Source organism: Anopheles cruzii, chromosome 2 (genome assembly GCF_943734635.1).
Source record: "Anopheles cruzii chromosome 2, idAnoCruzAS_RS32_06, whole genome shotgun sequence".
Lineage (NCBI taxonomy): Eukaryota > Metazoa > Arthropoda > Insecta > Diptera > Culicidae > Anopheles > Anopheles cruzii.
In genome coordinates this window covers 28,386,886-28,409,535 of record NC_069144.1, presented here as the reverse complement: position 1 = coordinate 28,409,535, position 22,650 = coordinate 28,386,886, and the positions used below count along the sequence as shown (strand labels likewise).

The window sequence follows — 22,650 nt, the reverse complement described above, 5'->3', positions numbered from 1 at the left end:
GAGTCTTCGTTTTAGTTTGGTTTACATTTTACATGTGCAAGTTAAGAGCGACAGACACACAGTTAGAGTGGAGATTGTACCGAAATTGTATTGGTCTGCTAATACGGGGTTCGACTTGACGAGTTTCTAATGATACTCTTTTTTCTTCTCTTTTTTCTTTTCTCTTTTCTGCTCCCTCTAATGTTTTCCTTCAAATACGGACTAACACTCTTCAAAAACACCGTTCTTCTGTTACTCTTCCTTCACGTCTGTGTTTTTTTATTACGTTCGGTTCGGCCAATCCTGTTCCAATCGGCATTCTACACTGTTCTACGTTGCCGCTGTCCATCCATGCACTTTAAACCACTGCCCACCTTGTGTCCTGTTCCCCGTTCGTACGTCGTGCAAACATCCTTGTCGTGCCCTATCCAAACACTGACCCTCTGACCTTAATCACTACTACGCGCGGGGTGCGCGTGTGCGGTCTTGTGCGTGAGAGTGTGTGTAGGCTTGTCGGAACGGGTTAGTTCATCATTTGGAACACTTACTGTTCTACGGTGCGGATATGGATGGTCAAAACGCTTCCGGTAATACGCCGCTGCATGTTTGCGCTGTTAACAATCAGGAGGCTTGCGCTAGAATGCTACTCTTTCGTGGTGCCAACCGAGGCGCTCTAAACTATGCCAACCAGACACCGTACCAGGTATACTATCACTTATGAATACTATTTGTCATCCATTGTTTCTCTGTTGTTATTGTTGACCAAGTTTCAATTGTCCCCGTGCCCGTGTGTAGCGCGGATGTGCATGTTTCCCTAGAGCGATCCACAACGGTTGATTTAAGCTTTAAAGAACACATGGTTAGATTCAATTTTCCGTAAGATTTACTATCCTTTTTGGTCCATAATTGCTTGAATCAACCGTTGCCATCAACCGTAATGATCATTCCGTAGTTTGTAGTTGATAATTGTGTATATATTTTGAGTAGTTGTTTGTTTTGACGTTTGTGGTCTGATTTATATAATATTTTGTCAATCCTCGTGCCAAGATGATTAATTTCAGCTCATTCGTGTCGATTTGATGCATATCGTTAGTGTTTAATGTACAAACAATCTTACGTATCAAGCATATTTTACATAGTTTTACCTTAATCTAATTGCCACCTTTTCGTTCGTCTGTATTTATTTGTTCACTTCTTTACCGAAGGTTGCTGTCATCGCCGGAAACTTGGAGTTGGCAGAGATGATCCAAAATTACAAAAGCGAGGATATCGGTAAGTAGAACCTGGTGAACTCTGGGCAGACACAACGACAACGAGTAACGATTAGGTATCCTACGGGCAGCAAAATTGTGAAGAGATAGAATGTCGTGAATAGGAAAAAGGTTACATACAAAAATTAGGAAGCCCTGAAGGGTCGCGACAGCGCATGTCCATCGTAAAATATCGACATTTGTCCAACATTTTGTTTTCAACATGCTTACAAAACATTAAGAATAAGTTCCGGAATGTATCGCACAACACTGTCTCTCTCTCTCTCATACGGCATTCGTTTCGTTTATTAATTGCATTAATCCGGTGTTGTTATGTTTAACTAGTCTTACTCCGTTTACTTGTTGTGATAGTTGACTTGTTTACTTATTCTTGGGCGTCTCTTTTCGCTGTCATAATCGTCATACCTACTATCATCATGATTGTTATTTTAGGTTTACATTTTATTAGATATCTTTCGCATTCGATCCATTCTTCTGCGTTACAGAGATGCTTTTGCAGTCTCTCTTACATGCTCAGGCCGTCAGATCTGGTTTGCGGAATTTGCATCACACTTTGTAATGTGAATATACTCAAGAAAGTCGTATGATACAAATGATTCGAAACGTTTTAGGGTAAATTTGCGACAAAATCTCCTAAGAAGACATACGAGAGTTGTTCAAAAAGTATCGCGATTTTTGTTTGTTTGTCTATTTATTCTTGAATATTTATTTTTTCCCATTCAAAGTATTCACCATGGGATATGTTAGACGTGTGCCAACGTGTTTTCCAATCCCCAAAGGACTTTAAAAACCCCTTTTGTGTCTTGTTTTCCCCTGTTTGGGGAATAAGAAAAGTTACAAGACGGCCAGATCACTGGGGTTTCATTGTTTTTAGCCAAAAATTCGCTCCTCAACAATGGCCGAAATGGAGTAATTTTGAAATTTACTTCGTGGTGACCGTGGAAAATGGTACGACCCAATCGAGATATGTTCAGGTTTTGAACAACTCCTCTAATGATGATTCGACGATTGGCCAACAGTGTTTTCTTGAGTTCCTTAAAGTTTACGTCAACTCTTGGCGAACTTCGGGCGTCCGGTAAGCACTTCGACGTCCTTTGTACTTCTCGACCCAAGGTAGCTTCACCTTAAGCCACCAACACCCTTTTATGTAAAAAAAACCAAAATCGACGACAGCCTATAACTGAACAGAACTAATTGATAAAAATCAATCCTGACGACATAGAAAATTCGACCGTAGGAAATACGTAACCCGTTGAAATTCGAAAGTATCGCGATACTTTTTGAACAGCCCTCGCAACGCTATGTTTAATTTCGTAGCTTGTTTCTTGTAGTTGTGTTCGAACTTTCTGCATAAAATGGATGTTAGCTTTTTTCACTCTTTTTACTTCAAAAGTTTGATTGAGAAAACTTCCACGCGCGACCCTATTGTTTCTTTATTAGTATATAGCGCAACTGCGGTTCTCAATGGCTGAAAGAGTTCTTTGGCTTTGGATTCATTTAGTTCCTGTTTTGCTGGGTCGGTTTGACTTGGCAATCAGAGGCATAGTCGCTCTTCTGTTTACCCGCCTCATCGAGTCACATCTTCATTTTCATCAGCATATGCCATTACGGCCGCCAGGGCACATTTCATTCTGTATTTACCCACGTTGACGCATAGCACCAAATTATGCCTACTTCTGCCTGCAAATGCTACCCTTTTTCCCTACATCTTATTGAATCATTCTTTGCCAACGACGGATTATTGTGCACCAGTGTATGTTTTATTGCATCATCGTTTTTTTCTTCTATATGCTGTTTGTCGTTCTATTGGTGTATGTTGTGTGTTTAGAATATTCTATCTAGCCTACAAACATGACAAAAAATAAATGTTGTCCGCCAGTCCTTCAAACCGGATGTGCAACTGACTCGAGGAAGTCAATTTTATGGAAATACTTGAACCGAAAAGGTAAATCCATGTTTTTAATGTGCTTTCAGTTCTACTTACATCTTACAATGTTCAAGGTATGTAAAGGTAGTGAAGCATCTTGGGCAGCTATCTTCGTGTGCCCGGGACGAGTTGCTGTCCGATAAAACAAAACGTGATTTTTGGTTCCCCTCGTCAGTAGTTTATGATCCGCGTTGGTGGTTCACTATGGAGAGTTGATGTAGGCTCACCTATACCGAGCGCCGGGAGAATGGATTTTTTCTCCTGACAATGCTTTCTGGTATCATCTGTGATGATCAATAGAGGATACCTTATTTTTGGTTTGCCAAGGAAACGAATCTCCTGAGCACTGGTAACCGAAACAGCAAATACGAGGACTGATCAGCAACAATAGTGCTATTCTTCTATTCAGCATCATTGGTGTGCGCTGATGAAATAGAACAAACACCCCGCCTGTACGCTAAATATTTAACATGCAGGCGCACAATAGGGATACGCGGTGAGATTACTATATAACCGTGCCGTGCCGTGTGTGCTTTTCCCAGAACGCCCAAACTTTACGGTGCAAATATTTACACCCGTTGGGTTGGAGCGTCATCACCGCGCTCGCTCTTTCGCGCGGCGTTCGAAAAGTGTTACCACAGCCAAATGGCGCGCAAGAGAATGAATAATTATTCCATAAAGCCCATAAAGAATTGGGCTTAGGGCGGTGCGTTTCAGCCTTCATGTTGGCACAAATAAAACCGCTCACTTAGTGGGAGCCGCCTCCCCGAGGTGAGGTACCGTCGTCGGTCTGCAAAATGTTGATCGAATTAACAATTATTTATCTTCGCAACTTTGTCCACAACCCGTAAGGCGGGTCCTTAGGCGTCCCACTCCGCCAAGACTCGTTACTCAGCACACCTACACACACACACCACACAGGGTGACAATTCTTTCGTCTGGATCGCTCTGACGACAACGCGGAATGCGCATCACAGATGCGGACACACACTCCTCATGCACGCCTACGGTTCATTCGCCAAAAAAGGTGCGACCTTCGTCGTCGTCGTCGTCGGTGGAACCTACTTAAAATTTTATTCACATTGGCTCCGACAAATCGTAGCGCGCGCTCCATCGTCCACGCACAGCGGCGATTGTATCGAATTAATTTCACGCTGAAGCCCTTTTCGATAGAGCCCTCCATCGAATACGCTGCTTCATTGTATGTCTAAGTTTCAGCTAAACGATACTAGGGCTGCCGAACGCTCTGTGGGACTCTTGATCACCACCCAGCCCGGCGTACATTCACCTCCCATCAACCCGTGCAAGCGGATTAGGTATTAGGCAGTGCTAGAGGAACTCGAAAAGCCTAAGTCGCTTATCGCTCAAGCGATGCTAGTAATCGTACTTGAGTAGTTTTGATACCGGGTAGCGCCACCGGTAGATACTTGAGAACAGGGGCACAGTAGCGTCTACTTACCTTTTGTAGGTTTATTGAACCATGCCGTAATTGCTGCAATGCTTGAGATCTGGCTGACAACACTTGAAAGTTTGGATGTGTAACAGTGACATCCTCTACTAAGAGCACTGCTCTATTCTTTGTACGCGTTTTATAGTCTATTATTGTTTATCAGGTTTACCATGTTTATTGCAATGAAAACTCTATTTGATTCAAAGTATGTACCATCGCTAGCTATACATTTCTCTGTCAAATCGTGGATGCCACGCCGAAAGCAAACCAATTAGTCATACACGTTTTCGACTTCCTCGTAAGAATCGAAGTTCACCAGGGTTTAGGAGCTCCTTGTACACCATATCTCTCTGGTCCCACCAGACGCACAGAATTGTGTTTTTGCCGAACCGTTCTGACTTTCCAGTCCGTTAGTTAATGAGGTAATGGTAATGTTGCCAAAAAAGTATAACGAGGAGGAAAACAACTGGTAGAATTTCATCAGTTCATATCCGGGGCCCACTTGCTTCAACTAATCCGTTGTTAGTCGCAGCAAAAGCTGCATGCTACATGTGCTGAAGAAAATTCCCAGCCTGACCGAACCGAGATCGAAAACTTGACCCAGTACCTACCCAGTGATTCGCATATGACGCAACTGTGCACCTTTCGTCACCAGACGGACCCCGGGCGGGTGAAGGAGTTTTCGGATGGGGCCCATTAATACCCTGCTGTGGCTGCAAAATTGATTGAAATCAAAACAGTTCCAGTTCCAACTCTGCACCGGTCGGCCGGTGGTTTGCAGCGCGGGACAGGCTGCAGGTCTCCCTTAGCTGCTCCACCCCTCGGGTCCACTATATAATCGATTTAATTACCGTCTATGGTCAGCCCGTTGTTTTCGAGCTGACGGAAGGTTATAGCTTGCGCCCCGTTGGCGGCGTAGGTCGTCACCGTAAATTAAAAGCCAGATCAGTCGCGATGATGGTGGTCTATAACCAGCTCTTCGCAGCTTCTCGTGAGTGGTGTGGTGTAATTTTATCATTCGAAGCATTCGCTGGAATTCGTTCGAAGGACCTTCGTTGGTTGACCGTCCATAAACTACACTATTTTGGGCTACCGGGTTAGTTCAATCGAAAGGATGTCCTTGAAAGATTGTTAAGCCTAATTTACGGGCCATTAGCGCCTATTGACCCTTGCCGCAGTATTTTTATTCGTAAATCCTGTACTCCGGTACTCTGACCACAAGCGCAATGTAGCACATTTTTGTTCTGTACTTTAGTTGCTCGGCGCAACTGCACATTTCACACGATATTCATTTTTCGCCCATCTGCCTTCAAGCCATCTAAGCCGAACTGAGCTTGTAATTAGCCAAACGCACTTGCAACAAACGCCCAGCTTCTAGTCTTTCATTGTGCAACGTGTCACGCACCACGTGCCACAGATTTTTGTGCGTCCCCTTGACTGTTGGTGTAGGGAATTAGGAAACTTTGTCGCAAAAACAATCATGATGATGCGTAGTGATAACGATTGCCGACCGCGCTGGCGAAAAGGAACCCAGGTGAACCCCTGTCACCTGAATGACCAACGAACAACAAAAAATCAAAACACTTCACATCTTCTCGCAGTACCGTTCCGTGGGCCACCACGGTACAATCCACGACGCCGGTCCGGGCTGGGCTGGGGTTCGACACTTTCGCGCATTTACGGGGGCCCACCGTCACCCTGCCCGTCCGAACATCCCTTTAGCTCCGCCAGCTCCAGCCTGTCCGAGGGTTCCAGCCACCGTAGCCACGAGGACGACATCAGCATCGTTACAGGTAAAACAGTTCTAGCGCCCTCTACACTATAGCACCCATCCCGCGGCACTCTAACATCCGGTCTACACGGTCCGGTTGCAATGAGGTGTCCCAACAAGTCCAGCGACAGTCTATAATTTTGAGAACACACGCGACATGTTGGGATTCCTGCTGTGGTTTGTCCGGCCCCGCACGTATCTGTCAGTAGTTGCCAGGTGAGATGACGGCTGTGCCGGGTGTGTCAGGGGAGGACATCTGTTAAAAATTCTCGGCCCCCGGATATCATCCCCGTAAGTCCGCGGCCTGCGTTTTTGTTGCCTGCGTGCGCCTAGTGACATTGCAACCAAACGTTTTTTGTTTTGTTTTGTGTATGCTCCTCGAAATTCGCGTTTCCTCGATTTGCTCTCTCTCTCTCTTTTCTCTCCATGTTTGTCCATGTGTTTGCATGAACCGTTTTTTGTTTGGCTCATCACAAGCGCGGTGTGGAGTAAGACCGTTTCGTTTTCGCGTTCGCCTCGTTCATTTGGCGTCTTTTTGTTTTACTTCTAACCCGCGACAAAACACGACGGTCCACCAAACTCCCATTTTGTACCAAAATGCGTTGCGTGTAAATGTCCCCTCGCAACGATCGCAACTGAATCCCCGAACGCGGACACGGACCGACATCGAATCGAATACGCAGTTCATATTTTTGCTCGCGCCACGGAGTCGCGCGCCAGGCATGTGTTTACGCAAAACTGTAGCAAACAGAGACCGACCGCACACTGTCCAAACATCGGTGAGAGTTTTGAACGATGTTCCATGTTGACTGTCGATGTCGATAGGACCAACGGGACGCGGCATGTCGAAGGTGTTGGAAGGAGGTTACTGTGCGTACCTGCACAGTGCTGGTGGCGATGCTGGCAGTGTGTTCTCTTCCCAGCGCAGACCCTAACGCACTCCCTCTTGACGCTCATTGTCCGTAGATAAAAGCCTCGGAGATACGAGTGATATCATCAGCGACTCGTCCGGCGTCGGTACGAACTCCGATAGTGCGGCTTGCTCCATTGGCCACCCGAGCACCACAGTCGTCTGCATGGAGGGCTACGATGCGGGCCTGTCCGGCCACATTCACATTCAGCCGGGCGACGTGATCGAGGTGGTCGGCTCCACCGACTGTGGGCTGCTGGAGGGCTTCGTTCGGGGCACCAACAAGACCGGCTTCTTTCCTTCGAGCTGCGTGCAGGAGGTGCAGTTCCGCCAGAAGAGCATCATCAACGTGTCCACGTCCACGCCTCACCATCACTACCTAATCAACACGAGCAACAACGAAATCTTGAGCCACGACCTACAGCGACAGCAGCAGCAGCAGCATCTGCATCAGCAACAGCAGCAGCAACATCAGTTGCAGCAAGTTAACCACGATCCACAGCTGCAACAACATCATCTTCAACAGCAGCAACAGCAACAGCAACAGCAGCAGTACAGCAGCCAGACGGCTCCACGGGTGAAGAAATCGTAAGTACCAAAAATTGACGCAATGCAACCCACAACTGATCGGACCCCCCTTTTTAAGGATTATCGGAGAACCAAGGACCGTAGTCCTTCATCGTGCCAAGCGTGGATTTGGCTTCATCCTGCGCGGTGCGAAAGCTTCCTCGCCGTTGATGCAACTCAAACCGTCACCCCGCTGCCCGGCGCTACAGTATCTGGACGATGTCGATCCCGGCGGGGTGGCCGATATGTCGGGACTGAAGCCGGGCGATTTCCTGCTGGCGGTAAGCACACACACACACTAATCCGAATGCGCGGAACGATCTCATCTCACTGGGGGGGGCTCTTAAATTGTAGATCAACAACGAAGATGTAACGTGCGCCTCGCACGAGCACGTGGTGGATTTGATCCGCAATTCCGGTGCCCTGGTGTCGATGACGGTGGTGACGCTGTCGCAAAATTTCATCAACTCGCTGATGCTCGCTGACTCGTCGGAGGTCGCCAGCCAGCACTCGTCCGGTTCGGGCATGAGCACACCGATCTCGTCCCGCCAGTGTTCCACGTTGCCACGGCGCATGAACGGTGGGCCACCGGGGGGCAAGCAGCCGGCCCCGATGCCACCGCGGCGCGATCCAAAGACGACGCTCAGCGTGGGAAGGGCGCGCGCCAAATCGATGGTGGCCGGACTGGAGGGCGGCGGCGAGAAGGTTGGTGGCGACGATGGTGAAGAGCTGCTGAACGCGACCAAATCGACGTCGGCCGAATCGATCCACCAGGCGCAGCTGCTGCTGCAGGCACAGCTTTCCCATTCGGCCATCGGCACACCGACGGCAACGGGGCCCGGGACACCGATTCAACCGCGCACGGCCAGCATCAAGTCACGGCCAACGTCGAGCCGCATAACGGCGGCCGAGCTGGAGGAACTGTTCCAGCGTCAACAGGGTGCCGACGCTAATCGCTGCTCGATGCTCATGACCAGCTCGCGGTTCCAGTCCACCGGCCTGGATAGTGGGGCGGCGACACCGCCGACGTCGCCCCAGAAAGGGCCAATCGTTTACGCGAGTGTGGCCGAAATGAAGCGCAAAAAGTCTTCCAAGGTGCTCGGAACGCTCGGCGGAAGTGGCACCCTGAAAGGGCGCCCCATTCCGCCGCCGCAGATTGGGGCCGACCTGAGGCGCACCTTCCACAGTACGCCGGACCTGGCGTCCGTCGGGTCGCTACCGTCCGACGGCAGTAGCTCCGGCACCGGCTCGCAGTTGGGAATGAATGCGGCGCAGCACCTCCAAGCCTGGTACAGTACCGTCGGTCATCGGGGGCATCGATCTCAGGACGATATGCACAGCAGCAGCCTCCACATGTCGCTGCAAAGACTGAACCTTTTGCCACCGCCGAATCATCCGCCGCCACCGCCGCCCGTCGGGCAGGTGGTGAAGGTGGCCGTGTCGCGCGGCTCCGAGTACGAGTGTCTGACGGCGCTGCGCAAGCACATCGCTCAGAAAGCCAAAGTTCAAGCCCAGATCCAGGAGGCGGAAGTCATGTCTAGCTTTAAGCCCGCCTCGAACGCGAAGCTGTACGCGTCGCCGCAGGACATCCGAAACGTTGGCTACCGGACGGTCAACGTAGGCGCGCCTAGCGTCGTGCCTTCACTGACTGGCAACCCAGGCAACGGTGGCAACGCAGGAAGTAATGACCCGGCCACGAGTGGAACCGGTATGCCCCCGAGCGCGAGTGTGAATATCGAGGTAAGCATATTCGTACGGTGGATGGCGACAAGAAGTTTAGTTCAAGAACACAAAAGATTTACGAGGAAATACGAGGATGAAAATTCAAAATATCAATCAAAAACTTTAAATAAGATGTGTAAATGATAGTTTTGGTGTATTTGGGGATGATTGATACAAGAGAAAAAGTTTAGCCAAACATATTTAGAACAAGCTAAAATTCTCTTCGGCCAAAACAAGTTTAGTATCCGCAATACATACCATTCCCCCTACCATACCTAGACAATGTTGCCAAACTTCCTCGTTTTGTTATGTGGCCTTTTCTACAGTCCTCAGGTATTATTTTGGTCTAGATTGGTTTGATGTTAAATTGAGTAGGTTCTTGTCACATACTTTAAGGATCATGAATAACCGCATGTTTTCAATTGTTGTCTGGTGTGGACAAAGTTAATAGCTCAAAACTTTGATATTATCATCCACGAGATACTCCATGACTACTTCTGGCTTGTGGATTGCCGCACTATCATGTGGTGCGGTGAATTCTTCTCCAATAAGACTTATTCATTCATGAATGTTTTTTGCTTTCATCAAGTTTTCGCCAGCTTTCGCCAGAGTCGCCATGACCAGGAAAGGTCACCAACTTGTAGGCTTCAAGTAAATAATGCATCCCTTGAACATAATGCCGTTGTAATTTGTTTCCTAACGATGATTTAGACCCCACATAGCAGAAAATTGCAACTTCTTATAACGATAGTTGAGTCATACCAAAGATTCATCACTCCAAAACAGCTTTCCACACAATAAGCAAGGCTTCCAAGCTTGCCAATAACGTTCTTTTCTTGAATTGGTCAGATTTGTCTTCATTCTATAGGCTACGTCGAACGACATGCACGAAAGGGAGTTCTTTACCTTCTGGTTTTAGTTTCTGTCGAATATTTTTGGTGGATTGAAATGGTTTGTGGAGGAGATATTCAGTATACGTTTATTAGCTCGTTTTGGTGTTGGTTTTTTGCCCGCGAGTTTTAATATGATGAATTTGTAAATATTTAATGTAAAAAATCACGTTATTTTTACTCATAAATTAAAAAAATGTACTCTAGTTGCTTTATTACCGAGCAAAACGAAGGAAATTGGGGTGAAAAACTGAAAACTTCAAACTTCCAACTTAAACTAAGGTTATTTTCGCCGTGCTCAAATTGACCTATGGCCACATATGGCCGTACCAGTCTACAAGATTACATCTAAATGTCATTTTATCGCCCAAATCTTGCTCTTAGAACCTCAATCTAATATTCAACATCTTAAAAGAGCCGTTCAAAAAGGAGTTTTCACATATTATTCAAATGTTCAGGAACTAAACTTCTTTTCGCCATCCACTATATGAGCTTGGAGAATAATTCTTAAAATTCGATACAAAACTCCGTCTTTCGTTTGAGCAGCTTCGCAAAATGGCATCTCTTCAGTCGAACGCCGGCTCGACTACGAGTGTAGCCAGCGCCGGAACCGGCGGAACCGTGCCAACGGCGACGCAAGTCGCAAATGTAACAACCGTCACGATCGGCGGAGGAGGTACGGCTGGGACCAGTGGACCGGAAGGCTCCAATCCTTACGCGCAACCGGGAAGACCGGGCGGACCGTTACCGCAGCAGATCGCGCAACCTCAGGCGCAACTGTACAAGTCGGGCCCGAACAGTGCACCGCCGCTGCCGGAGCCAGACTACAGTCTCAGCGAATCCGACCCAGACGAGGACAGCTCGGTGAGGTTGGTGCGAACGCTGACAAAGACGAGCGCTAGCGAACTGAAACCCGTGCCGAATCCGGGAATGGCCGCGGAAACCAGTGGCAACAGTAACACGAGGTAGCTTTTTTTCTATTTAGTGAAGACAATTGACAATTGACAATGTTATTTCTTCCTTTTGCAGTGGCAGCTCGACCGGTTCCAGCTCGATGCCACACTCGTTTTCGGTCGACGAAATACAGAAGATTCGAACGAAGCTGAAATCATCGAAATCCTATCCGAACGATTTCCTCCGGCAGCAGAACGGCCAACCGCAGCACGGGCCGGGAGGAGGCGGTGACCAACCGGCCGAAGGGGCCGGACCCAGCGAAGAGGGCGATAACTCGTCGTCCGGTGTAAGCAGTGATCAGGAAGTGACCGTAACGAGCAACGATCCTGCCCACGTGGTGCAGCCGGAACAGCAGTCGGTGAAAGCGCTGGCCAAGTCCTTGGGTGCTATTGCGGTGAAGAAAGCACATGTTGGGGCTCCCGGTGTCGCTGGTTTGAGCGAACTGAACAAAGCCGCCCTGCAGCAGGGCGGAGCAGGAGTGAAGGCAGGCGAAAGCTCACCGGAACGAAGAAGTGAGCCAGAGGAAGGTGACGACGATGGCACCGATAGTCCCAGCCCTCCGGCCACTGGTTTCCAGCGGCACAATTCGCTCACCCGCAAGCAGGCGGCCACACTGGCCGCCAACCGGGCCAAAGCCAATCAGCAGAACCTTCAACAGCGACACGCGGTAACACTCGCCACTCTGCCTCCACCAATCGAAGCCGATTCGGATGAGGCGGACTCGTGGTCTCACCCGCAACAGCTGCTGGCCGGCGGCGCAGCGTCACACCTGGCCGACGGTTCCGGGATGGTAGTGCTGGCACCGCCACCAGAATTCAGTGACACCACGGTCACGATGGCCCCGATGGCGGCGTCCGGTGGTGTAAGCGTTAACGTTTCGGCGGCACACCACTCCCACCATCAGCACCACCAGCATCAGCATGTCCACCATCATCATCAGCATGGGGGCGCCACCGCCGCCGTCGCCGGTGGAACGCTTGTCATCGGAGGGCACAATCCCAACTGCAAACGGGTCCGGATCGTGGGCGCGGTACCTAAGGTCAACCGTATGAATAGTCAGTGAATCGAAGACCGTACGGACGCAACAGAGCGTCGTTAGCCCCGGGGAGCGAACCCACGGTAAAGCTGTATATTTATGTTTCTGTAAAAATAGAGTCCGCGCTTATGTTTAGTTCTATCGAGAGAGTACCAGAGAACCGGGGAGACTCACTTTAAAAGAGTCGAACAAGAAGCAGAAATGAAACACTTTCAATTTCTTTCCCGTTCACGAAAGGAAAGACGTTGAGATTAGTTTTGTTCTCCGTGGCCACCACCCCCGCGGTGCAGCCCGGTACAAATAAACCGGGGCCAAATGGGTGCGGAAATGTATAGCGTATAAGTACAATGAAAGAAAGAGCCGATGTTTGGGGGCGTTTAATTTTACGAATTGCATTGATAATTCATTAGTGTGTCTGTGTGTGTACTACATTTAAAGCAACATGCACTGAACGCGCGCCGGCCACTTAACGCCGGCGCCGCACCCCTCTGCATCATAGCACCATTTGAAGGAGGTCCCGAAGCCGGCGTCACGTGGAAGCTGTTCTTCTTTCCCTGTGCGCTTATTAATTACATTAATTAACAAAGTCAAAGCCGTACGTGTGAGAAAGGGGAAAGCCGTTGCTGCTTCCGTTACAAACGATCGAGAGAGAGAGAGAGAAAACACAAACACACGCAAAAGCTTCGGAACCAAAAACTACAATCTGGATGGATGGATTTGTGATTATGTATCTACGGTTTTTGGGGGCGCGCACACGTCTTCAGCAAAGTTCGTTTGTTGCTCACACGATCCGGAACACGAGTGTGTTCCGGAGCAAATCCGTAGCATCCATGGTGGTGAACGCTGGTTAAGCTCTCGTTTTTAATTTGTTTGTAGAGTGTAGTAAATAAGAGGGAACCAATGGAATTTCGCGAAACGTTTCGATCTGGAGTGATAGATCAATGTTTATATTTTTGTTCATAGTGTGTGCGTGTGCGACAGTGTGTTTAAGCGAGTTCCTAGCTCGCCATTTTTTCTACAAGTGATTCTACACACAACAAGTCTGCCAAAGAGAGATGAGGCAGCGTAGCACGTGCCAGCGACGGGTAAAAAACAGTTCGGTGTTGTTCGGTGCGATGCCGGAACCCGCCCAGCGGTTCCGACCCCACACGCATCATCTTACGAAATGAAGTAGAAACTAGCACAACGACATACTGTAAAGTATATTCCATTACAAACAGGGGCCCGACCACGGTGTCGGAGTCGCAGCGAGGTCAAAAGAGGTGCACCCCCCGCGCATCCACAAATCCAGCCAATCCTCTCAGAGTCAGAACACTGTTTTAATCAATCGTAAACACACACGGTACAGTTTGTAACAATTAGCATTAGCAACGCGGACGTGGGGACGTGTGTATCAGTAAGGCACGTACGTAGAGTGTGTGGTACAATAGTGTAAGAAATACTCAAAATAATTTTGTCTACTACACATGGGCACAGGCTGCAGAATGTTTTTCGATTGAAGCGAAAGAGTAGTGAACTAGTACGAGGTGCGATGCAATTAACATAACCTCTCGCAGCCAGTCAGAACTCGCGTAGGGAAGCAAACTCTGCATAACAAAACTGACCCCCCGGGGGGCAGTGTGTTTTTTAGAACAAAAATGAATGTAAAAAGACAGATCTGTTTGGGAAGAGAAAAATATTGGAGCAAACAATAAAAACTGTCGCCGCCATACACGAACATACACGAAACTTTTCAAGTAAAAATGACCGTAAAAATGACCGTAGAAATGTTTGTCGAACGAACGAACGAACCACTCATTTAAATCACCATATTCAACTCACTCACTCACGCCATTTGGGGCCCGGAAGCTATTATCTCTCCCTCTGTAGCAGTTTAACGTCCTTCCTCCATTGGCTTGCTTTGATGGCGATGGTCAAACCTTCCTTACGGAGTAGTGGGTAACGAAACGGGGATTAGTTTTAACTAAACGAACCAAATCGTACGTAGTACCGCGCGCGTAACCCGGACACTTAGGACGTTGATTAGCTTCCTATTAGTTCGGGCAATACGCCACATGCCATTGGGAAATGAATTACGAATATGAAAATCATACAGTACAGTATAAAACCGGATAAAGCACCACAATTCATTCAAGGCGGACGGCGGGCCTGTTATAACAAAATATACGAGAGGCCTATCGAGAGTTTACTGTCGAATTCTTCGGCATGCGTTTCGAAGCAGCCGTCATCTCTAGGAGCATTATTCGAAAGGTCAAAAGTACCCACCAAGCGCACTAGCGAAATTGGCCAGCTGTGGCAACCGGCAACCTCAAATCTAAACGCGAACTGAAGAGCCCAACTTGCTTGCACTCGAGAGAATAGTTAAATTGAAATAGTGTAGTTCAACGAAGCAATAGCTCTGCAGCAGGACTGATTCATGCACACGTGATTCAAACGGAAACACACAACCGGAACGAACTAATGCACCGAGATGATCACGCCGCGACACACACACACGAGGAGAGGTATAAACATAGTTTTGCAAGAAAAAGGACAAAAAAGTACAATGCAGACGCGCGCGCACGTTCTTGCACCGTGCATCGTGCATCGTGCGAAAAATAGCAGATTTGACGGCGCGGCACACGAGACTTGCTCACGACGCGCGGCGGCTATCATCGGCAACGAGAATAAAACAACTCTATCCTCAAGTACTCTTTCCCCTCACTACACACACACACGGAATCTACGTGAATACGTCTGGTGTATTGAATATTCTCACGAATAGTATAATATTGAAATAAAACAAAATTATGACGAATAAAGCATAACACTCACTTCATTTTGTACCCGAAATTTGCGCCCGAAACACAGCAAACTAGACCTTACAAGCAAATGGGCCAGATTTAGACTTCTGGCTCTTTAATGCTTTTAAGCGTATTGCTTCTTTTTTGTACATTAATTGAACGATCTTCTGTTTGTCTTACATTGATAATGGTAAAAATTGCATTCCACAGGAATAACCAGATGCGATTGGCGAATATTTTTTTAAGTTGTTGTTGTTGTTATTATTATCTTTATTATACAGATTTTGAGCTTGAAGCTTCTTTCATTTCTTTTTGCAGGTTTGTTGATGGTTGATTGTTTTGAATGGTTTTCTATTGTGGGTATGTTGGTTTATTGTTTTGGATGGTTTTATATTGCTGGTTTGTCGGTTTGTTGTTTTGGATGAAAACCACCATAATTTTATGTTTTGTTGGTTTATATTTTGTAGTAGAGGTCGGCTTCTTTTAGGTATTGTATTAAGGTTTTGATATTATCCGGGTTGTTTGCCAGTTGTTACCAATAGCCGCCGATATTGGTAGAGCCAGCTAGCCGCCTTGCATGCCAGGCTGCCTGCAAACAAGCTGCGAACAAGTTGCAGACCCGCTTACGAGCCAAGCCAAGCCAACGAGCCAAGAGAGATGATCACCGATCGGCTCACGAGTGAGAGAGATAGGATCATCGGTCGACACTCTCTGGGACACTCTTGGCATTACGAAAGAACCGGGAGTGATAAGCGAAACGCCGGACCAGACGGACTAATTTTGAGTCGCTTCTTTCGGATCGCTTCTTTCGTGATCGATAATAAAGGACTTCAAGATACGGAACGGTCGCGGTGTTTGACTATTACCAACACCAGTGTTGCTGGTAGGTCGTTTGGTATGCCTAGCTTTCTTCTCACTCGATCATATGCTCGGCATTCGATGATTAGGTGCTTTACTGTGGTGAGGGTTCCGCATGTGATGCATGTTGGTGCGCTTTTTCTGTCCATCAAATATTGATGTGTAATTCTTGTGTGACCGATTCGCAATCTCGAAATGATTCGTTTGATTTGGTAGAGCTTGAATATTTTTTTTAAATCTTAGTAGAACGGACCGGGCCGTATTTATGGTGAATAAAAATGATTTATAGCAAAAACAAGTATTTTTATTTGATGAATTGATTTATCGGATGTTTTCGGATCGGCAGCTGCGTCGTCGACAAAAGGAGCGTTTGCGCCCCGAAAATCCTCTCGTAAGAGGACCGGTTCCAGCGAAATTTGTAATAGGGCTGCATGAAGTACCGCGGAGGTAGCCCAATTTCCCCTGATTAGAAAGAGATCTGGCTGTCCTCTTTACTTCCCCGTCGAGATTAGTGGTCAGATGCTGATCGCTGATTGGTGCGATAAGCGACCTTCTCTGAGAGCAGATCTGCCAGGGTGACCAGATGAAATCGTTAGCGTGTAGGTAGAGATCGGAGCACGCGTGAAATGCAAAAAACCGAAAATTATGAGCAGTTTTTGAAAAAATTCCGAAACCCGAAAATTCCGGTAATTTGACAAGGGGAGCAGGAGCTACTAGTAAGTCGCTCCGGTGACTCGCATGCAATATTCCAGGCAACATTCTATGCAAGTATTGGTCCAAAACCTGTATGCAATATTGCATGCAACATTGTATGCAAGGCTTGCTCTTCAAAACTTAAACACAATGTTGCGTGCAATATTGTATGCCATCTTGATTGCGAAGCTTGCATGGGCAAATTGCGTAATAATATTGCACGGTCAAACAGTATTGGCGGTAATATTTTAATATTAAACTTTAAATATTTTGGTGCAATTTTCTGGCGCAAACTTGCAAGGAGAAGTTACAAATAGTCCAACTAAAACGACGTTCTTTCATATATACAGATATTATCTTTATTAGCTAATAGTTTTTTGGGTTTGCCTAGTTTTAGCTTCATTTAAGGTTTTTGTTTCGTGTTTGTTTTGGTTGTCTTTTTTAGCCTAAAAAAACTTTTCCTTCGTGTCGTGTAATCCGCCGATCAGCCGATCATGCCGACTACTAACCAGGGATCAAGAAAGAGATCTAAGCGCAACAAGATTATTTCCATCACTCTCGAGGGCACTGTAAAACAACTGGTGTTACCAATAGCCGCGGCTATTGGTAGAGCCAGCTAGCCGCCACTTGCATGCCAGGCTGCAAACAAGCTGCGACCCGCATACGAGCCAAGAGAGATGATCACCGATCGACTCACGAGAGAGAGAGGTAGGATCATCGGTCGACACTCTCTGGGACACTCTTGGCATTACGAAAGAACGAGAGTGATAAGCGAAACGCCGGACCAGACGGACTAATTTTGAGTCGCTTCTTTCGGATCGCTTCTTTCGGTTCGCTTCTTTCGTGAGCGATAATAAAGGACTTCAAGATACGGAACGGTCGCGGTGTTTGACTATTACTCAACAACTGGTAACAAACCAGTTTTAGAAAACGGCCACTCCGAGGGGAATCTCCAGTTACTTCGGTTAATCTAGATGCTACGATCTCACATCTATCTCAGCATTGTTTGTATTTGTATTTACAATCTGTGCGCCGCCTCAACACGTTTACGTGCCACGAAATACGTTACCGCGAGAATTGCATCCCGGTTAGATTGTGCTATGCTAGCCGATAAGTCTAGCCATCAATGTTACTGTTTGTTGTTATATTGTGCAAAATATTGTTCCATCTTTGCCTTAAAAGTGCCGTGTTAATTCCAAACTCCCTCTCACAACCGTTGAACTAACGGCGCACCACCACAGCCATGGTACAGCGTACTTCCCATAAACACTTCCTGATGTGAACGATCGTCGAACCGAGAGTCGATCATCGCACAGTGTATTTCAGTTCGAGATTGATCTCCGTTCGATTCACTCGACCATGGCTCGCGTGGCCTTTGTCTTGTTCGTTGTCCTTTTGCTGGGCGTCGCCGGTCGGGCTCAGGAGGAGTTGCAAAACAAGGACTACAGTGACCAGGAGTGTGGACAGCGGCTGGCCGCGAAAGAAGGGCTGGTGAAGGGAGGCTATCCGACGCGACCCGGCGACTGGCCGTGGCATGTGGCCCTCTACCAGCGGGGCGTGAATAGCGACGGTTTCGAGTACGCGTGCGGTGCCAGCATCGTGCATCGCTACCTGGTCATCACGGCGGCCCACTGCGTCACGTACGCCGCCAGCCGACGGAAACTCCCGACCGAGAACTTACTGCTGAAGATGGGCCGGTTCAATCTATCGAACGAGTTTGAGGAACACGCGGAAGATTACGGCGTGATCGAGGCCGTCGTCCACGTGGGTTTTCAACCGACGACGTTTGAGAACGATATAGCGATCTTGCGAGTGGAGATTCCGATCATCTTCAGCGAGTTCATCCGGCCAGTGTGCCTCTGGAAGCGCGATGATGGCCATGTGCTGCCTACTAGCGTGCATGGGCAATCCGGAACGGTCGTCGGTTGGGGTTTGACGGATGAGAACCGCACGGGTGCCGTTCTGAACCAGGCCCAGATGCCGGTCGTGGACTCGTTGACGTGTCTGGCAAGTGATCGCACATTTTTTGGCCGATTTCTCTATGCGAAAGCATTCTGTGCTGGACACCGTAACGGTAAGTTTGAGCATTTCCCTGCTGGTAAAAAACTCACCGAAACATAACGGCACCCCCCTTGGCAGGTACCGGAGTTTGCAATGGGGACAGTGGCGGTGGAATGTTTTTCCAGTTCCAAAACCGATGGTACCTCAAAGGGCTGGTTTCCTTCAGCAACACGATCGAGGCGTCCAGTGTGTGCAATCTGAAGCAGTACATCGGCTTTACGGATGCGTCTCAGTACGTTGACTGGCTGTACGAAAACACACCGAACAGTGGCATCGACGATCCGATCCTCGGCCATCCCAACATACGGCTCATCAACCAAGGCAAATGTGGTCGCAACGAGCACGTGTATGAGTACGGCGAGGAGCGAAAGCCGATCTTCAAGCAATACCCCTGGATGGTGGCCTTGCGCCACCCGTTCCAGGACTCAAATTATGTGCCCTGCAACGGAGTGTTGATCAATCGTAACTACATCCTAACGACGACCTGTGTCGATCTTCAGTGAGTAGCAGCTTCCGTCCAGCTCGGACCGCTTAGGATTCCATTAACGCTAACGCTTCCCTACTTCCAGGGACGAGATCAGTGTCACGCTCGGTGACTACGACACAAGCCAAACGAAAGACTGTGCCATGGTGGACGGCAGTCAGCAGTGCATCTCGTCGGTGCAAATTGCCGCGGTGGGGCAAATATTTCGCAAAGACAATCTCATCCTAGCCCGGATAACGATCCCGGCCGTCATCGGTAGGCGGGACTACGTCGAGGCGATCTGCCTTCCGGTAACGCCACAGCAGCGCACTCGACTTCACAACCGCTACATTATGACGGGCTGGAAGGAAAGCGGGTCCGACGCGAGGATCCTGCAGCGTGCCATCCTCAACACAATCGATGAAACAAACTGTCGCGCTGAACTGCAAGCGTCCGAGTACGTTTCCGAGGAGTTGAAGCGTCTGGATGAACGCACGATCTGTGCCCGGAATCTGAACAACCGGTCGCGATCTCCGCAGTGCAACGATTATCAACCGGGTTCGGCCATTCAGACGATTGACAAAAAATCAAACCGCTATCTGCTGTACGGATTGCAAACGGGCATCAGCTACTGCTCGGTACCGGAGCGATACATAGCTATCTCCAAGTATCTTCAGTGGATATTGGATAACATTCGTGGATAGACTCCGTTTTGCACAGGGTAGCAGGGCCACAGGGAAGTACCAGAGAACGCCGACCGAAAGAAAGTAACACGCAAGTCATTTTGGATCTATTTGGATCAGTATTTCATATAGATCGGTTTAAGAATTTTGAGAATAATGTAAGAAGGAGAGACAGAGACCAAATTTCTGAATATATGTACCAAATTTCGGTTCTAAGGTAACTTAGGTGGTTTTAATCTATCTATCTTATAAACAATTTGTGCTAATCGTAACTTCGTGTACTTTTGCATCAACCCAATGAGCGGAGTGGTTACCTAGCAACCTGCGAATTCCATCGTTATCGCGTCGTGTAGGAGCGAAACAACCTACGACGCCAGGCATTCACTTTCGCACTCGCACTTTCGCACTCGCACTTTCGCATGCTCGACCGGAATCGCTAATGAACGCGGCCAGGCTTACCGGTAAGGCAATTCAAGCTTCCTACGGCTGGTCATGTGCTCCCGGTGACTGGGTGTGACTTTTCGGTTCAGGACCATTGTACCGCGCGAGTCGCAACGGTCCGCAGTGACCGGTTTACGTGAACCTCATGATCCGCATGATCCTCTGTTACTTTGGTGAGACTGTTGCGGTCGTAATGGTCACGGCATCGCGGTTTTTGTCGCACGCGTCACGGAACGCACAAACGAAACCAACAAAACGGTGGTGAGACGTTCCCACAACTCCGGGGATTGGAGGACTCCGGATAATCGGCCGGAGATTCGAAAAATGAGAATGAAATTAGGCATGCTGACACACGCCGGGAACAACTAGTAATAAATAAATTATGCCTGGATGTGTATTTAATAACATGCGTTCTTCTCGAGAGCAGGACGATTTTAGGCAACTTCGTTATCATGTTACCCAGTACTTCGTGCTGGCCATCGGCTTTACGTGTAAACACTTTTGTGTAAACGGCTTTTGTGACACCGGGCAGTGAATAGAAAAGTTTGACCCTCCCACACCCACCGGAAGAGGGGGCTTCCATACAAACGTAACATAAAATTCAGCATAATTTAACTTTTTTCGGAGACAATCAAACTAAATTCTTGCAGGTGGCAGTTTTTGGGAAGCGAAAATGTTCTGGTGGGGATCTCATACAAAATCTGGCTAAATTTCAGAAAAAACTCAGATAGTTTTCAAGCAATTAGAGCCAAATTCAGCTGGCGTGAGTTTTGCCATGTATCCAACGGGAAGTGAGAAGGGAAGCTGATTAGACACGTCACCAGGAAATCCGATCTTCTGAAACGCCGGATCGTTGAGAAATTAGGATACAATGAAGCGTGGCGACGCACGCCGGGAACAGCTACAGATATAAAGCTGTTCTTCGATGAAAAATGTTAAAAAATTTCTTTCTTGTGATAAACGAAGTAATAGAAACTGATGTTTTTACTAACGACTCTCCAGCTTATTTTTATTCTCCATAATTGAAGTTTTTATTTTAATGTTTTGTCTCGCTTCCGCTTATTTAGTTCTACTTTTCTTTGGTTTCCTGCTACACTTTGCGATCTCACTCGACATCGTTAGTTTTTTTTCATACTTTTGCTTGTTTTCGAATCGAATCACTTGCATCGCTGAGCTGATGCTTCATTCAACGTGTTTCTTTTTTTCTCTATTCGGTTATCTGCCCCAAGGACGATTTCTTGAATTCTCTTCTCTTTGCGTATGCGATTTATGACTTCACTTCGCTTAGTACAATCTACTTTAATTTACAATACGCCTGTGGAGATGCCTTGGCGAAGATGTTTGTATGCTTTGCTCTAAGTTCATGTTTCTTTATTAACCTTTCTCGATCTGCGTTCCGCGTAATTTCTCTCGAATCACAGTTTTCCTCAACTCAAATTTCCTTGAAATATTTTCTCGTTCTTTTGCATATTATTTTGTTTTTCTACGTTATGAAAATCGTTTGTTTTTTTTGGTGATGGAAAAGCTTTTAGTTATATTTTTAAAAAATCGTCAGTGTAGTTCCCCCCAACTTCCTTCGCTCGATCTTCATTAGTGTATCGTTAGTGGATCTACACGACGCAGACTCCAAAGTCTGAAGTATGATTCCATAGTCGTCGAATTGCTTTGCAGAAACGCCTGTACAGCGCATGGCTAGTAAACATCTTTGCATATTTCTTATCTAACTTATTCAGTATTTACCTACTTCCATTATTATCGATCATTTTCTGCGGCGCTCTTCGTCTGCGTTCATTCATTTTGCAATGCATTTTAGGTTATCTAAATTCAGCTTAATTGTCTTATTGTTTAGTTCACGTACCGATTGCGGCATGCGTACTTCCTTGCTTCCTTACGATGTCGTTCACTTTTAACTATTTTTGTTTTTGCGATTCAAATGATTTCCCCCCAAAAAATGGCTTGCAGAGAAGACGCGTCTACTGTTTCGAAAGGACAGTGGTGATTCACTTTTAAACAGCTTACTTCTACACGCCGAGTCAGCTTACGTTTGGTATTGATTTCTTCGTCTTTGACATATAAGTTTCGTCCTTCATTGGTTCCATTACACATTACTTGTCCTCTTTGTCAATTCAAATGGCTATTCACTTTTAAATTCATCACATCCGGTTTTCTGTCTTTTGCAACCATTAGTTCT

General features: G+C 47.4%; 2 protein-coding genes across 2 annotated transcripts in view; both read left to right on the top strand.

Annotated features, from left to right (window-relative positions):
- Positions 1 to 15,213, top strand: part of LOC128268712 (SH3 and multiple ankyrin repeat domains protein 3) — a 64,256-nt gene extending 49,043 nt beyond the window's left edge. The window contains exons 6-13 of the mRNA XM_053005907.1: positions 488 to 682; positions 1,185 to 1,251; positions 6,229 to 6,420; positions 7,365 to 7,896; positions 7,955 to 8,156; positions 8,230 to 9,603; positions 11,034 to 11,452; positions 11,517 to 15,213. Coding sequence (XP_052861867.1) covers positions 488 to 682; positions 1,185 to 1,251; positions 6,229 to 6,420; positions 7,365 to 7,896; positions 7,955 to 8,156; positions 8,230 to 9,603; positions 11,034 to 11,452; positions 11,517 to 12,504 — 3,969 coding nt within the window. The 3' untranslated portion in view covers positions 12,505 to 15,213. The remainder of the gene's footprint in view (positions 1 to 487; positions 683 to 1,184; positions 1,252 to 6,228; positions 6,421 to 7,364; positions 7,897 to 7,954; positions 8,157 to 8,229; positions 9,604 to 11,033; positions 11,453 to 11,516) is intronic.
- Positions 15,214 to 18,155: 2,942 nt separating this feature from the next.
- On the top strand, positions 18,156 to 20,104 carry LOC128278254 (polyserase-2-like). The gene is made up of 3 exons (XM_053016937.1): positions 18,156 to 18,885; positions 18,951 to 19,371; positions 19,442 to 20,104. The coding sequence occupies exons 1-3, from the start codon at positions 18,171 to 18,173 to the stop codon at positions 20,037 to 20,039; spliced, it is 1,734 nt and encodes a 577-aa protein (XP_052872897.1). The 5' UTR covers positions 18,156 to 18,170; the 3' UTR covers positions 20,040 to 20,104.
- Positions 20,105 to 22,650: the final 2,546 nt, after the last annotated feature.

Bases quoted from the DNA above. Each gene is read 5' to 3' on its own strand.
- LOC128278254 (XM_053016937.1), top strand. From the start codon at position 18,171: ATGGCTCGCGTGGCCTTTGTCTTGTTCGTTGTCCTTTTGCTGGGCGTC. The intron at 18,886-18,950 runs GTAAGTTTGAGC...CCCCCTTGGCAG, and splicing joins CTGTGCTGGACACCGTAACG to GTACCGGAGTTTGCAATGGG. The intron at 19,372-19,441 runs GTGAGTAGCAGC...CCCTACTTCCAG, and splicing joins ACGACCTGTGTCGATCTTCA to GGACGAGATCAGTGTCACGC.